Source organism: Protopterus annectens, chromosome 3.part0 (assembly GCF_019279795.1).
Source record: "Protopterus annectens isolate FY-2018-M chromosome 3.part0, PAN1.0, whole genome shotgun sequence".
In the NCBI taxonomy this organism is placed as follows: Eukaryota; Metazoa; Chordata; order Ceratodontiformes; family Protopteridae; genus Protopterus; species Protopterus annectens.
The window spans coordinates 431,577,070-431,595,618 of NC_056731.1; the positions used below are offsets into that span (position 1 = coordinate 431,577,070).

The following is an 18,549-nucleotide window of genomic DNA, read 5'->3' on the forward strand; positions in this document are numbered from 1 at the left end:
TATATATATATATATATGTATATATAAAGATATCTATCTGTTCATCACCTATTGACCATCTTGTTCCCTTGCTTCATAATGTCCAAGGACACAAGGTATTGGAGGCAGGAACTGGGATGCTGGACATTCTGCAGTAAATGAGGAGATTTTATCTTGTGCTGCTAACCCCTATCCTTGCTGGCTGGCAATTTTGATCCAATGCTTCAACACCTGTAATCATCACTGCTTCCATACACCCAGTATGCTGAGTTCGAGAGTGAGAGCCTCTTTGTTTCATCTCATTCCCATCGACCACCTTCGCTATGCAAGGTGTAGTACATTTGTAGTCTACTTCGGAGATATCCATTTTGTAGTATGATGCATATTAACCACTCCCCTGAGAAGGGCATGCCTGAGTTGGCTGCTGGCAGTCACTGCTACCCATCTGGCCCCTCCAGGCCTCTAACCAAACCTGAGTTGTCTCAGGCATAAGATAAGTTTTACGCACTGTGGCCTATAAGTTTTGTTTAATCCTCTTCTAGAAGTGGAGATTGTGTCTGAAATCAGCACATAAACTATTGTTGTAGACAGGGCTGGTTAACAAGGCTCTGATGGGACTGCAGCTTCACAACCACTTGTCAGAAACAGGCCTTGCTGCATCTACATCAAGTGAAGACAAAAATATTGTGCTCTTGTCCCCCTAAAAAAAAAAAAAAAAAGTCGTATAATTTTCAGCTTCAGACCACTGAGGCCCATAATGCAGCAGTGGCCGTACACTACTGCCTGCCTGACAGACTGGCTCTTGTTTAGCTGTTTGCAGTTCTGTGAAACACTGGTGGGGAGGGGGATATAAAATTAGGCAGAAAACCTAGTCATACTCTTCCGAGGAGAACATTTAGGAGATAGCCTTGGAGGCCCCATAGAGGACTGTGAGAAGACATGATCCTCTGCCTTTCTTTAAGACCATGACTAGTTTCTGAAACCAGTATAAGATGGCTTATTGAGCTCCTACCAAGCACATACTGATGACGTGTGCAGAGGGCAGGTAGTTCTGTTTGCATGACAGTCTATATGATGTGTACCAGAAACCCTTGAACCTTCTCCTCCTACTCAGTAGAAAATAGTCCCCAAAGTCCCATGTACAGCTGCCCTGTGGCTGATGAAATTCTGATATCTCATCTGAATGCAGGTTGTCATTAATGAAGGCAGTAGTGCTGCTGTTGCCTTTGTTTGTGTACTTTTTGTTTTCTGTGTATACATACAAGTAGAGAAATGCTTATTTTCCCAAATGATCCAGTGTATACAGCATGAAGTCTGTTAGATGACAAAGTACACGAAGAGACTAAACAACTTGGTCTTGCATATGGGTTAGGAGTTTACATAAACCACTACAGTGATGCCCATGTACAACAGGCTAGCTATGGAGATAGCAGGGAAGTGCATGTCTCTGGCTTTGGATCCCAGGTGCTTATTCTACAAGGGGCAGTACAAGGTAGGTTCACAGCTGACTAGATTGATTGCAGTAGGAGTGTAAAATACTAATAAGCCTGCTTAAAAATGCCAAGGGTCAAGCTCAAGGGGAGGGTACTTCTCAGCATGCAAACTATCTACTCATTGCACAAACTGGCTGCTCTGTGCACAAATAAATAAGAGGAACAGAGAAAAAGTCTCCTGTCTAAGTTGACCAGGGAAGTGTAACAGACAAATTTAGTGCGAAATGTAAACTAATTTCCTGAAGAAAATAACAGATAACAGTGCTGTATAATTTTATTATATCAGTGTGAAGCACTCAGCGAAGAGTTACTTCAGCTCTCAGTCCATTCTCCCCCAATAATCTATACGACAGTCATAGCTGCCTGTAGGACCTACTTAGCCAGTTAACTAAGGCAGGGCTGTGAAGCCAAATTCATAAAAGCTTGGTAATGTAGGAAATGTGGAGGACATCATCCACAATGGTGGAACTGCAGAGTTTACTTCCACTAGCATTTAATTTTCTTGACATGGGACATGCAGTATTCTGATCTGAACTGCATATTTCTCATTAGTCCTGTCCCCAGTATATTGACTTGCAATGCTCAGTATCATAAATGCTACTTTGATTGAACTATCAGCCGCTGCTGGGAGCTTACCTTCTTGGGATGGCAAGCCAGGCTTTTATTTATCACTACCATACCTCTGTCCATCCTTTATGGTATGCACTTTTGATTTCCTCTAAAAATGGGCTATACCCAGCAGAGTTACCCTGATTAACAATTAATATATAAATAAATATCATAAATGTAGGTGCTAGTGATATAATCAGGCATAAAACATCTCTGCATACAAGTTGGCTAACACTAGGAGATATTAGTTTAGTAGCCTAACTCTGTAGTATACTTTGCTAGTGCTCTGCCTGTATCCCAGATGACTGGGATTCAATACATGGTCCCAGCAATGGTGGACCCAGACAGGGGAAAAGAGAAATGAAGGGGCTCCTTCTGTTGACCTCTCCTGGGTAGAGAGGTGCGAGAACTTGTCAGCACATAGAGTGGTGTGATTTCTCTAGAATAGACTGGGGACACCACATCCCATGCTTGGGGGAAAGTGGGTGGGGCTGCTGGCTGACAACATTCTTGGTGCAAGTGAGAGATGTCTGGTAAGTACATCCTCTTGGTCACCCCTTTCCATACATAGTGACCATTCACAGGAAATGTAGGGAGATACATGGAAAAAGTCATTGAACTACCTTTGATGGCTGCCTGTGTGATGTCCCCTCTCAATCAACACTCTTTGTCTGTAGAGAGAATGAATAGGTCAGTCGGCCATGTGGGAATGATGATCAGCAGGCAGTGAGGACAAAGAATACATGTCTGTGTTTCTTTTTTTTTTGGGGGGGGTAGATCTTGTGATGCTTTTTTGGGTGGAATTGTGATACCAATAGTCAGTCTAATTACAGTGACCCTTGAACATTTCTTCCCAATTGTTAAACAGCTGGTCATGGCAAAGCCATCATTGAATTTTTGTTATATGCCTTACCATGCCTCTGTCTGCCACATAAGCAGTCCATGGGTAGGCATACAGTGAATACTGTAAAGGACCACCACCCTCTTTCACAGGTTATGCAGTCTGTCAGGGAATTGCTGCCCCATTGAAGTAGATAGCTACCACTAGGTGTCCTGTATTCATTTGGAATGTGGGACTTGTACCTCGTAACTCACTTTCAACCTGCCCTTGGGAGAGCCGAGCAGGAAGCACCTCTTCATTCTTCCATCTCAGCTGGATATTATGGTATAAAGTATTCAAACTTGGGTTGCCTGGGCTAGTCAGTGCTTAGTCTTGTATGCCTCAGAGCCAACTAAATGTGGTTTTGTCCCTTCTGTTGTATCAAAGGCTTGGCAAAAAGAGACACTGTGATTCACTTCCTCTACGTGTGAAAAATCCATGTATGGCTGCATACATGCAAATGTACATGCATACATACATAGATAAGTAAACATTCCAAGATCAGCATTTGGCAAAATGGGGCTCTTGTGGTTCACCTCACATAACCTGTAAAATAATTAAATAGATGTATACATAGAAGAACTGATAGATTAGATAGCTAGACAGACAGACAAACAGACTAGACAAACAGATAGATGGACTGATAAATAGATAGGCAGACAGACAGATAGACCACCATATGAACTGTTGCAGTATTATAGTGTCATTCTACAATGGAAGGTGATTTCACACACTAACTTTGAAATCTCTTCAGCAATTATAGAATGACTCTTTGTGATGGAATACTGCAGTAACATTCTCATAGTTTATGAGATGGAGTATGCTGACCATTTTTGGAAAATATATTTACAGCTGACAACCTATATATCTTTGAAAGCAGCATAAAACAAAGCACAGGAGAACAGCAGAAATGTGTTTTAATGCCTTAGAAGTATGTGTAACATTTCTTAGAGGGATTGTTTTACATCAAAATTCAGTATCAACTTAATAAGTCTGTTATTTAAAGTAGTCCATTTAAACTTTAGTGTAGATAAAATACAGACGCCAGTTTTATAGCCCACTTTATAAATATTTTTGGGGCTTGTGTAGTATAATATCTGTATGGTGCACATCCCTGGTGGTTTACTAAACATAACTCTGTAGACTGGTTATTTCCATGTTTTGAGTAGTGGATTCATGTACCATCTGTGTTTATACATTAGGTTCTTGTTTTATTGTAATTTTATCTGGAATGTTGTTGCAGAATGTTCAGACACATGTACTGATAGAGTAGCTCGTGTCTCTTATGAAATTATTTGTATCCTCTGGGAGACAGCCCACATAATACCATTTTACATTCCATTCTATAAGCACTTTGCATTCATTGTATTAGTTACTCATATTCCTTTTGTAATTTTGTGTAAGTGTTGGTCTTGATAATATTTGCGTCTTAACAATTTTGCATTTCATATCACCTGATGTATGTCATAGGGCCTTGAAACTGTCTTTGGTATGTCTCTGTTGTTACATTTACACTGCTGTTATTCTCAAATGAATACATGTTGTGATAAGATTGCATGTGATAGAACTCATTTGCTTTCTATTTTATATCCTGAGAAACTGCTTCAAGTTAACCTTTTGTGTATTTTTACGTGGTTAGCATTCAACGGATTCTATCAGTGGACTCCCTAGAGTGTGTATATTTGTCTTGAAGGATTTGATTTTCTCTGTCCGTTATAGTTTCTGTTTAGTGGATTGCTGCATTTTTATATGTGGCCATTTTGTTGATGCTATATTGTTGAAAAAGACTAGTTTTAAATGAATAAATGAAGTGCCCTGCTTTTTAGTGAAGGTGGTGCGTACATGTATCATACAGTTTAGAGGAGCCCATTACAGAAGGAATTTGTGAACATGTTATTCAGTGTGGGAGATTTCTACTTTGATTGCCTGTTCTTGAAGTGTGCCATATTCCCTTCCTTTGTTAACCAGTTGCCTTTCTACATTCAGCGTGTATCAGCTATCTACTTGTGTGGTCCTACTAATGCTTTGCAACTGATACCCGTAGCCCTTCTCACTAAATCCACACTAAGGAGGCTCGCTATCAGTGGTCTCGCAGCTGTGGAAAAGTTTACCTGCATTCATGCATAGGGGCAGAGTGTGTCAAATGACATGGAGACTCAGATGTTCACCCACTGTCATTCTCACTGGAATCAAGTCATCTGTCATGTCCATTCAGAAGTATATCAGAATTGTAGAAGGAGGAGACTATTTATTAATAACTAGTCCTTTTCAGACACCGTACAGGCACAGCCTAAGCTAAAAGACAAGATTATCCCACCATGACTTTTACCAGGGCCTTCAGAATAAAATGCTGTCCTTTATGAATCTTCCTCCCTCCCTTGCTCCAGAATACGAGAGAACAGACTATGAAACACTCCTGCTTTTCTCATGCTCCAGCACCCAGTCTGGTAATCAAACAAGCATTGCAGCTGCTAAGTGTACTGCCCATCCACTTGGTGCCAGGTACTGTACTCTCGCCAAACAGCTGCTATACAAAGCTCATTAACAGGCACATGGACACATTTCCTCTGTGTTAATGCATGTATAATTCTTGAGTGGATGGTTTGCTACACATGCCAGATGCTGCTCCTGTAACTTCTGTGAGAGCAGAGAAGGGAGTTGCTAAGCAGGACAGGATGGTGGGGGGTGAGATGGTGGGGCCTGTCATGCTGCATACCCCATGGTTATATACTATAGAAATGGAAACTGCAAACATTTTATGGGTGTTGATGTTACGTGTCATTTTTACATGATGTAAATAACGTCTGCTGTTCACGAAATGTTAAGAATGATAAGCACATGCATATGTCAGCACAGCACACTGTTTCAGTTGCAGTTATATGTGATATCACTGAGTAAGTCAATGTACTGTAGAAGCCACTCTGTATTTTCTGAAAAAATAGATCGGTCTGCAGAGGGTTCTGTATTTGATGGAGTAATTCTGAGGACATGACAGGAGAACTATTTTGAAAGATCCCTGTTTGAGGTAATCGGAGGAGTTACAGTGTGTAAATTTTGGGTACATCATTTTTTGGAGGTGAAGGCAAGACCACTGGAGGATGTTATGATTGCTGATTTGAGGAACTACAAGTGGGGAGGGTGGGTGGGTGGAGATACTATATTCAGTGACTGCTGTTCAGGGAATGTGACAGTTCAGGGGAGGAGTGGGAAGGGACAAGCCGATGTTAATGTAAACATCTCTTTGTAGGAGCATCACTAGTGTGGATAGTCGGTATCTGTTTAGAAACTGTGCAGTGATATGAAAGTGCAGAAGGATAATATCTTCATTGCTTTGTGTGGACACATAAGTTGGGGGTGGGGTAGGGACAGAGCTCTGTAAAAGGCTGCACCATTTGGTTGAGCTGCTTGCAGTATTCATTGATTCATGTATTTGGGGACATAACAGCTGGGTGCTGGCCTCTGATCACATTATTTATTTGCTTGTGCAGGACAACTTCTCAAAATAAAAAAAGTGTATTTGGGCAAATATATACTAATTTCATGTTCACATAATCACAGAAAAATGAAATGTCCAAAGACTATGAATCTCTTTTTGCACAGAAGTAAAAACTGTACACTGGTAGTAATTCTCTATGGAGAGCAGTGGGTATTGTGTCATCATCCCTGTTTTATAAGTGAAGAGTTGGAGCCCTTTCACCCTCCCAAAATAAATTAAGTAAATAAATAAATTACTACTACCCACCACACTACGAAGGCTCAAAATGTTATTCCTCATAAATCAGTTCTGCAGTCATATTTGATTGAAACACATCCACACAGATTATAAACATTTTTTTTTCAGGGGGGCTTATTAAACATATATAACTGCAGCAGCTTGCTGAAACCCTTCTAGTGCAAGATATCAGTCAACTACCATACCTTCTCTGTCCTGTAGCTTAAAATCAAGCAGACTCCTTCTGAAATGTTCCCATTTTCCATGAATGTCATGATGTTCATCGTGCATACAGCTGCAGTCATAACAGATGGGGTCTCCTGCCGCCAGCTGTATGGTCCTCGATCTCAGTCTCCAAGTCTCCGGCGGTCGTTCGCGCTCCCTGGCGTTCCTGGCCCTGTACAGGGGTATAAAGGGTATAAAAGAACCAGCCCCCATTTTCTTCAGTCTTTCTTGCCGCGCGGTGATTGTTGAAGCAGCAGAAGCAGTTCCGCCCGGCCATTGGCTCAGATTATTAAAATTTGGAAAAAAACCAAGTCTTCTGTTTAGAAATGCTAGAACCTCAGACCGTTAGACCCCTCAGAGACAAATTGTACAAAGTTATAATAATTGGATACCACATAAGGGAATTACACATAAGGTATTTTCCATTCCCTAATAGACCACAACGTCAGACCTTGTCACCGCGGTCTGTCAACAACCGCACTATCGGTTAACATGAGTTCCGAGGCATTTCGGAAAGGAAATAAATTAATCATGTTTTCGGACACTCGGATACCTTCTTCACCGGTTTTTGCTAAAAAAAGCCAAGAGCTCTACCAGGACTTCCTACTGGGGCCTCTACTGTTGACCTGCGCCAAAGCTGACTACCCAGTGGTGTTCCTCGTGAGGCTCAGGACAGCCTGACTACCCCGACTACCACATTACCCACACATCTACTCCTGGCTGTACGCGAGGTGGCTACCAAGCCACCCTTGGCATTTACCCGAGCCACTTCTTGGCATTGAACTCAGAAACATGGAAACACAGAATGTGTCTCTTCCCACTCCACCAAGGTTTCTCTTCACCTTCCTCCTTCTTTCTCCATCAAGGCTTTCACCAAGTCTAAAGCAACCATGCCCCCTACAGGACCAGTACACAGGGGCCATTCCCATAAGAGACAAAGGATGTACTATTTGGGGCAAATGCTGAGGAAGTATTACAAAAAATGAGGAAAAAAAAAAAATCAATGCAACTGTGAAAAAATTTCTCTGGTTCAACCAAGCCAGAAGGCCGTCAACTAGAAAAAAGCTTACTCTAAAAAAAACGTTTTGTGTCTTTTTGTGTGAAAATGGCCAAAACAGAACAACTGAAAAATGAATTTATACTACAATATACTACAATACTACTAAACACTGACCATAAATGTAGATGTTCGAGTGCTAATACCAGCTGCAGCCCAGTTTCCCTCCCTCCCTCTAGGGGGGTTCTTATTTGGTGTATTTTTGTTTGCAACTACTTTTTTTTATATTATTGCATTTGCATTCATAATTAATTTTATGTATTGCCTTCTGGGGGGCACCTGACATATGGGAGAAAAACTAAAGAAAATGGTGTCGGTCGGCTGGTTCTTTTTATACCCACACTGGCGTGAGGGAAGAAGGAAAGCGCAATTCCTCCTACTGCACTGTTTTGTTCTCTGCTCCTGTCTTTTATCTTTTACTCTTGACATCTTGGGTGACCATTGTACTATATCAGACAGCATCTTCCCCTCCTCCCACCTTAACCATCAGGGATATTATTTCAATTTCTAACAGTTGCCTGCTTCCTCATTCTACCGTAGGATGCTGCTCCTTCTCTCTCTTATCTCACATTGGATAATGTCTTTCATGTAGATCGGCAGTCCGCCTCCATCTACACTTTCTGCTGTTTCTCATTAACCTTTACCCAGGCACCGCCATGTTCTTCCAATCTCATGGCACTGGCACGTGTTTTGGTGTTATCAGAGCAGTCCACATTCCTCTTCTGCTTCACTGCTTACAGCTACCCATCTTCATACCCAGACGTCATGCGGTGCATTGTAATAATGTCAAGCCATGCAATGGGTCATTCTGATATGTTCTTAGGCTTTGTTTTGTATGCTTTTTTCCCCGATTGCATCATCCTGTGTCACTGTTCTTTTTTGCATCCCTTCATTTCTAAGCTAAAATGAAGCCTATACCTGACACAGAACCCTCCCTAAATTGACATCACTCTGCCAACTTCTTGTCCCTGCTTGCTACCACATCAGCTGTCTCCTCCAACAGTAATAGGTGCCTGCATGCTCTGTAACATGCACCCACCCACTCATCCTTGGCAAACAACTTTGTCACCTACTTTAATGTCTTGCCAAGTCTTATCTGCAAGACTGGTTCCACTGTACTCTGGTCTTCTATGCCCCACTTGCCAAGACTCTTGATCTCTTCACTGAATCACCAAAGCTCTTTTCTCTCTCCCCAGCCTGGATCTCATATCCATCACTTTCTGTTGCATATCCCTACCCCTTCTGTCAGCAATCTTCCCTCTTCTATTTCCACTCCTCCCCCACCCAGCCTTTCCCACCATCTGTACTGAGTTCCTCAGTCCTTGTGAAACATCTGGTCTTTCATTAATCCATCCTGTTGTCATCATATATTGCCCTTTCTATTGGTCTCTCTTTTTCATCCTCTGTCATTCCTGTGTGGCTAAGTGCCCCTCTTTGCCCTCTTCCTACTTCCTCTTCTTATTATGTTGGTTCCAACATGGCCACTCTGGTAATGTCATTTCTTTATTATTTATTGCACCTACTTGCACTTGTTCTTTCATGTTGGCTTCATTCTCATAATCTTTTCTTTCATCACTACCTCTCCCACTATTTCCATCCATCTTAGTGTGTGCCACACCAGTTGTCTGTACTCCTCTGTCAGCCTCAGCCCCTGCCCTCTTGTCCTACCATTATCACTTACCCCTTTCCACCCCATTTTGTGTAGTGGCCCGTGTGCCTTGTCTCTTGCTCCACGGTACAGCTTCTCACCTTATCAGCCAGCCCAGTACTGTCTGTTACTTACATATTTGCCCTCATAATTCCCCCTAGATCTTCTGCAGGCCCCAATGCCTGTGCTGCTCAAACACCACTCGGTCAGACTGCTGCTCCTCATACTGAGCATATTGCTGTTCTCTCTTCCACTTTTCCTTCCCCTCCTCAACTGAACCTTTTTTGTTCTTCTATTCTTAGATTCCAATTGTTTTTTTATTTCAGTTCTATTCAGTGTTTCCTGCGTTTCTTTTCCTTTTTTCAGTTTTTCTCAGAAATCGCTCACAGGTCCAATCTATCATGTACAGTATGTGCTCTTAAGACATCCTTTATTAATTTAGATATATTGCTATTCCGTCACATTTTCTTGGTGTTTCTTTGTTGAGCTGCCTTTCTGTGACTGACATTTGTACGTTCTAACCAATTTGTGTCTTTTACTGTCACCATATTTTAGGAAACAATGTGTTCATATTCCGCAGCAGTCATTATTTTCTTCTATCTTGTCAGCATGTTAGCATCACATTCCATTATAATTCTACAGTAATGCATTTAGAGAGTTATTCATAGATATTCGCTGGAGCAGAGCAAAACACGCCACTTACTTTTTTAGATTTGTGCTGCTCATGTCAGCATGGAGTTTAGTCTCATTAAATGCTCTGGAAAATGTCTATGAATTGCCTTTCCAAGTGGTTGAATTGAATGCAGATAAACACCCCTTGAGCAGATTGTAACCATGTAGAGAAGAGCTGTGGAGATACAAGTCTGGTTTACTTGGTTAACAGGAGATCTATGCACATTCTAGCTTCCCTATAGAATTCAGCAGTTCTAAATGTATTGTCTGCGTACCCTTAACCTGTTCTATTCAGAAGTTATGCAGTACAGGTTGCTATGGTTCTCCGTACTCCACAACTTCTCAGGCAGATTAGTCATTCTTGATGTCCAGGGATCTAATTTATATAGGCTACCCACTGGCTGTTGTATTTGCATGTAGATCAAAAATACTGAACAGTAACCAAACTCTTCACTTGAGAATTAAACAGCCTTAGTGTATCAAGCTTAAAAAAAAGTTTTCTGTCCTTACATACAACACCAGGTCATGCTAGGTGGTTTGTCATAGCACATACCTGTTTGTAAATCCTGGCCCAAGTGTAAATGTGTTACAAAACTGAACAAAGTTGTATTGCATTTAAACCGTAATGTCTGGTAAATGCAAATGACTGTACTATTTCTTTTTTGGTGTGTATTAGTACTGTAACTACTAATACTGCATTGTTATTCTCATGGCAGCTGTCTTTAATCAGATATATGTTTTTCTAAACTTGCATGCTCTGTATGGAGTGTAAACCATGGCAGAAGAAGTCTGTAGACCAGCCCACTCACCTGGTTAAGAAATTAGTAAATAAATGAATTATCTAATAAGTATATATTCCTTTTAGTGTACTAAAGACACCATCATGATCTTCAAAATGTTTTGTTCAGCTTACACTACATATCCATTTTGTGAGAAAACATATTTTGCATCCCCACCCCACAATTCATTATTTTCCTAAATGGCATGTAAATGGAGCATTTTTAACTATGATATTTTTTCATTGTGGTCTAACTTTGCTTAGCTGGTGGTATGATAAGATATAATAAATATCATATGGCCTTTCCTAAATCTCACTGAACATTTTTAAGCTGTCTCTTATGATATGCATAAGCTGTCTCTTATGTATGCATTTTTAAGAAAACATTTTAAAGCTTTGTTGAACACAGATCCTGTTTTCATCGATAATGCATTTTTATATATCAATGTCTTACTAATATTTACTGTCATTCGTCAATGAGGCTGTTATCAAAACATTCTTATAGGCTGTGCTTGATTGTTTGTGAAGTATAAATCACAATGCAATTTTCTGGGTCATACTCTAAACAGAGCAGAGCCATTTCTCTAATGACTTTCAAGCATGACTTGCCAAAACATTTCCATATCCTCTATTAGTGACCTCATTGGCCATGCTTTAAGTTATTCAGCATTCTGAGATGTGCTTTGCTGCATGCACTTGTTGCATATGCTGGGAGGTCATCTTTATTCCACTGCCTAGACCATAATGTTTGTTGACCATACCAACCCAGAAAGTAATGGTGAACATGGACAAACTGTGCTATAAGGCTGCTTTGCTTCCACGTTGCCGTCTGACCTGTAGCCTCCTGCTGGGAATTTTTTCACTTTGTGGGGCTTTACTGCTGCAGTGTAGTAATCTGGCACCCAAAGTTGTGCTGATAAGCAGCACTTACTTATGTTATAAAGTCCCTTGCTGATGCTTTGCAGGCCCATGCACCAGACATAGCTAATGTAATAAAAATACATTAGTTATATCCCTTACTTATGTGCCAGGGTGTCAGTGACAAGTTCTTCAGTAAAGTCTTCCATCCTAGCACCTGAACTTAAAAAAAAAAAAAATGCCTCTTCCTCTTTCTTCACACTTGATCTTGTGAAGAAAACAAAAGTAAATATTCTGTCATAGAAAGCATTAATTCCACTTATTATTATTTGTATGTATTTGTAGAAAAGTGTCAGTGGCATACCCTGTTTTTTAAAGAGCTTTATATAATTTCCACACTAAGCTGTCTCTGCATACAAGCTCCAGGTTTCTCCCTAAGGCAGTGCTTACATTTATTTTCCAGTAATTCATCTACTTTCCTGTTTATTTTTCAGAGCATGCTTGCCCTGGGGGACCATTACTGCAGATTTTGAATATGATCTTATGGTATGGTGCACTCTGTGTTAAGAGCTGCAAGGATTTTTTTCTCAGAGTTGTTTGCTTCTTGGTTCCCCCTGGGACAGTGTCTGTATTGGAATAGTTACTACTGACCAGTGAGCCTGCGTTTGTCGTGACACTTGGCCAGTTACATAAACATATGTTATATATATATATATATATATATATATATATATATATATATATATATATATATATATATATATATAAAGAGAGAGACTACATGTGTACGGTATGGTTTCTTCTCTTTGCAGTCAGGGTGGGTTGTTGTCCACTTTTGTCTAAGAATGGGGAACTGACATGCAGCTGTCTTCTCACCACAAGGCAATCAAATTTTGCTTACTTTTTGGTGTTCCCCATGACTTGTGAACAGGGGCAAAGAGTAAAAGACAAATAATTTCTTTGCAATAATAACTGATAACTTTTTCTAAGGTACCTTTCCCTAAAATCTGAAGGCTTAAATCACAGAACTCTGAACTTCCTAAATGTTTGTCTTCATGAGGTAATAGGTTCATAATTTTAACACAGTTAACACAGATATATTAAGACATTCTTCCCTTTTACCTGTTTCAGGCAGTATGTGCCCTTACTGTTATGTTTTTATGGTCTACAAAAAGCTTGTAGGGTACACCAAAACCACAGTACTTTAGAGATGGTGCAATTTTCTAAAAACATGTTTTAAATGGTCATAATCCAGATGTTTATAACCCTTATGTGAGTAAGAGTGTGTGTGTGTGTGTGTGTGTGTGTGTGTGTGTGTGTGTATGTGCGTGTGCGCGCCTTTGTATGGATGTGTGTGTCTCTGTGCTGTTAAAATTTATGTTACTTCCTAAGTATTGCATATGTTCAGCCTTTCGTTTTTTTGCACAGTTATGTTATTTCAGCCTTTTTTTTTTTTCGCAGAGGCGCAATTATGTTATTTCTGGAGTAATGCATAAGTTCAGCCTTTTTTATTTGTTTATTTGTTTTTCACAGTTATGTGATTTCTAGAGGAAAGCTTATGTTCAGCCTTTTTTTTAATAGTTATGTTATTTCTGGAGTAATGCATATGTTCAGCCTTGTGGCCTTTCATTTTTTGTTTTTGTACAGTTATGCTTTTTCTGGAGTAATGCATATATTCAGCCTTTCTTTTTTTTTATGTACAGCTATGTTATTTCTGGATTCAGTCTTTTTTTTTTTCAAGTTATGTTAGTTTTGGAGTAATGTGTATGTTCAGCCTTTCATTTTTTTTTCATTTTTGCATACTTATGTTATTTCTGGAGTAATGCATATGTTCAGCCTTTTTTTTTTTACACAGTTATGTTATTTCTGGAGTAATGCATATGCTCAGTCTTTCTTTTTTTTGTTTATGCAGTTATGTTATTTCTGGAGTAATGCATATTTTTTTGCGCAGTTATGTTATTTCTAGAGTAATGCGTATGTTCCATCTTTTGACCTTCTTGTACAACTGTGTCATTTCGTGATCACTTTATATGCTGAGTGTCTTGCACCTTTTGTAAGAGAATTGCCTGTCGGGTCCTGTACCACACTTTGTGACACACATAGTTTGTGTATCCCAGCTGGTCCAGTATCTTGTACAGAGGGTGTGGTCTTACAAAGGAGTACTCAAATGCCGAGATGATATATTTTATTCACCATATTATAGTGCTTTAGTCTTTCATTTATGTTGTAGGGTGATGTTTTTGTTTTTTAATTTTTATTTGGTTTTAAAACAATAAATAAACAAATCAATTGTAAAACAAACAAGTATTTACAAAGGTCTAGAACTGATCAATACATCAAAGTTATACATATCAACAACAATTAATATTTTCAAGCTAATCCTTAAGTTTAAACCAATATTTATATGAATGTGTAATAGTAGACGTTCTCATTTTATAGTGTGCAGTTCACTACTGCAAACAATTGTTGCCATACTAATAAATTCAACACTAGAGGGGGGTGCTTTACTTTTCCAATTTTTAGTAATTACTTTTCTGACTAGAGCAAGAATAGACCAAAGAAGAGGCACTTGGGTTTTTGGAATTATCTCAGAAACTAGAGCATTAAATAAAACTAAACATTTAGAAACTTTACATCTATCTGAACATAGAGCTTGAATGAAGTTATTAACCTTATATTGAGCTTGCTGGATAAATTGATATAAACAGAAATCATTTACCCAATTTACTAAGTCATGTTTTGCATGCCAGTCCTTGTCTGTTTACATACTTTGATTCAACAAACAGGGCTGTCTCAGGTATTAACTTTTGGCACATTAAGAGCCTACTGATTTAATACTTGATGGTATTCAGTCATTTTCCAAAGACATGTCTGATCTGAGTAAACAACACACAAATGTATTGATTTATTGAATTGAGTTTAATGTAGATGCTGGAGCCTGCATCTGCACAACTTGCACCTGCATAAGTACCTCATCACTCACATAAACTATTTTTATAACTTCCAGGAAATTGTATGTATTCTACCAAGAGCTGGATTTAATGCCACCTCTTTTAGTGTGTACAAAAGTATTATTGTATAAATGCAGGAGCTGCTCTACACGGAGGCCTCTCCTCGCCCTAGTTTCATCTAGTACAGTTACTATTCATGAATGTTCTGCAATTCCCTAACAGGCTTTTAAAGGAGCACTGCAACTCAAATTCATTGAGGACTGGTTCTGAAATTGCTCCATCTTTAAGGAGAACTACCATCTGATTACTAGACATTAAACACATTTCTTTCTCACCTAAACATTAACAAGCAAGTTCTTTTTATTTTTCCTTGGTGTTTTATAGTATCCCTGTAAAGGATACTTTGCACTCTTTGTCTACCCACATCCACCTGCAACCTCCTTTTCACATTTTTGCTTATAGGGTCATTGTATCACATCAACAGTAATTACAGGGCTGTGGTGTTTTTATCAGAATTAGTAGTGGCAGCCAATTTTCCATCTTGGCAAACAGTATACTTTACATAACGTAGGCCTAGCTAGAAGGCAATGGAAGAGGGAGATCTTCCATGGCCAGAATAGAAGGTAGTTGATTTTAGATATAGTTTGGTCTAGCTATATGCCTAGGTATTTGAAGGTAGAGGTAGGTTTAATGAAAAATTTATTTAATCCTGTTATGTTTAGGCATGTAGAGCTTTTGGCGAATTTTGGCATATGCAGGAACGCATAGATTTAGTTTTATTTCAGTTAAGAAAGGGTTTTCTGAAAGTAAGCCATTATAGCAGTGATTGACTGTATTGTCTCTCATCTGTGATTTGAACCCACTGGGAAATATAAGGTTTTCTTTGAGCTGTTTTTGCATTTTGGTGTGATTAGGAAGGATGTATGAATGGCCATGTCAACTACATATATAAATAAGGGGAGCTTATGAAGATGTAAGTGAGTTTGCTAATAAAAAATAGAGAAAAGAAGTGGAATCAGAAAGGAACCTTGAGGGACCCCTGGTTGGATAGGAGAAACTGTGAACGTGGCTGGCCCAATCATGAACTTAAGAAGTTTCATTGAGAAGTCTTTGAACTAGGCAGTCACTTGGGAGAAATACAAAAGCAGAGCAGTGACAAATAATATATATATATACACACACACACACACACACACACATATAAATATATATATATATATATCAAATAATATATATATATATATATATACATATATATACACACACACACACACATATATAAATATATATATAAAAATATATATATATATATATATATATATATATATATATATATATATATATATGGATTCGTGTCACTACACTGAACTGACACCCATTTCACTGAGACCAAATCACCTAAAGTTCATTTCACCTAAAACACATTTCACCTAAAACTCATTTCACTGACAAGTAGTACTCTAAGGCAAGTCAAATGTATATGTCCTTTTCCCAACTGTAGTGCAATCTTGGTGTTAGTATATATAGTTGGGGGTGTGTAGGGGGCACAGCCCCCCCACATTGGGGGTGTGGGGGGCATAGCCACTTACTTAATTTGGTTTTTGTTGCCTGTTTTTTTTTTTACATTATTTGATAAAACCCAACTAGGTGGGGGGCTATGCACCCCACACCTCACAATGTGGGGGGATGTCCCCCCCACACACCCCCTAACTATATATACTAACACCAGGATCACACTACAGTGGGGAGAAGGACATGCACCTTTGACTTGTCTTAGAGTACTACTTGTCAGTGAAATGAGTTTTAGATGAAATGAACTTTAGGTGATTTGGTCTCAGTGAAATGGGTGTCAGTGAAATGGTCTTTCATGTGTATGTGTGTGTGTGTGTGTGTGTGTGTGTGTGTGTGTGTGTGTGTGTGTGTGTGTGTGTGTGTGTGTGTGTGTGCATTTATACATATGCATATACATATCTATATATGTGTGTATACATCTACACCTATATCAATAATCAATAACTATATCTGTAACTGTCTCTCTTTCTGTGTGTGTATATATATATATATATATATATATATATATATATATATATATATGTATATGGGGCAAATTCCAAGTTTTCAGCATTCTGATTTTTAATAATTATGTGTCAGCAACAACTTTTTTTGATATTTTATCCTTAGATCCAATATATATATATATATATATATATATATATATATATATATATATATATATATGTTATGGGGGAGTATATATAATCCATGCAGCTATTTCAGTGCCTTTTCATCTTTTTAATGTGTTTCAGCAAATGATTTTAAGTGATTTTCTCCCCATTCTGTTCATTTCTGGAGTGCTGTATCTAGTGTTAGATAAATCCTGCTTTCCCAACTTGGAAAGCCATGGTATGTTAAGCAGACGTATAAACTAATGGTAAAGCTTCTTAAGTACAGCTGAATAAAATAATTTCAAAAGTGCCTTCTGCAGGAATGGTATATTGAGGAAGTTCACGTTATGCTTCTTTTATGCATCTTCGTTTGCAGGGCCTGTGTTGGATCTCGGGACCCTTACTGTGGCTGGGACTTGGTGCTGAAGAAATGTACAACACTGGAGGAGAGTTTAAGCATGAGCCAGTGGGAGCAAAGCATTTCTGTGTGTCCTGTAAGTATGTTCACATTACTTTTCTCCTGTGTTCCACTTGTTACACTTAAAAGTTTAAAAGTATACAGAGTATCATTCAGACTTTTGCTGGGAAAGCTGTATCTAACCTTTAGGGTATTTATATTTGAAAGTCTGAAAGCCTTGTCTGGCTGTCAAATAAGACAGGTGAAAAGATAAGTATATGGTGTATCCTTAAGAATGAACAAGGATATGAACAGCACAAAAAAGGGGGACAGGTTCATTTCACAGTCATTTTCGTAGACTTTGGAACAAATTGCCTGGAGTTATAAAATGTTATAACACAGTGCAGACATTTATAAGGGAGGACTAGACTCTACAACTCAAGATGGAAAATTTACCAGAATTTTAACTGTAATATAGTGGTCTTAATGTTCTTGTTTGTGTCTGACTTCTAGTTTAAAAAACATTGCAGAATTGTCACATTAAAAGATAAAACAATGCCCATGGACTGTTGTCAGATACAAAAGACTGGAGAGAGAGGGAGAGAGAAGGAGAGAGAGAGACAGAGAAAGAGTGATAAAATTCACTTATAAAACCTGGCTTCAGTTCAAAGAACAAAAGAGGTGCTCCATTTTAAAACCAAGTTATAAACTGGAATTTCTCTAGGAGAATCTAGTGTTCAACTGTCCCTGCTCATTTTGTGCTAATGTGTTGCAGAGATCGGTGCTTTCTTCTTCTGTCTCTGTCTCAGCTTTGTCAAGCAGTCGAGTAATGCAACCCTGTAAATAACCGATGCAGTCAGTTTATTAGCTTGCTCTTACACGCCATTTTATTTTTATAGTAGGAGTCAGCAAAAGCAGCTCACAGACAGCTGGATTTGAAGACATCATCCATAAAGCTGTAGCACCTCACACGTGACAGAAGCGTGGCTGTGTATTCTGCTTGAACTTCTGTGTAGAAAATACTGAAATAATAAATGAGTCTTGCTACAAGAACTACAATGCTGACCAGATTCAGGCATACTCAGCAGTCTTTGTCTGTACAGAACAGGCAGACCTCATAAAATG

General features: G+C 38.9%; 1 protein-coding gene across 2 annotated transcripts in view; it reads left to right on the forward strand.

Annotated features, from left to right (window-relative positions):
• SEMA5A (semaphorin 5A) overlaps nucleotides 1–18,549 on the forward strand; it is a 2,688,572-nt gene that overhangs the window by 1,923,055 nt on the left and 746,968 nt on the right. For both annotated transcript variants that reach the window (XM_044064865.1, XM_044064863.1), the window contains one exon: nucleotides 17,404–17,521. In XM_044064865.1, the coding sequence (XP_043920800.1) occupies nucleotides 17,404–17,521 (118 nt within the window). The remainder of the gene's footprint in view (nucleotides 1–17,403; nucleotides 17,522–18,549) is intronic.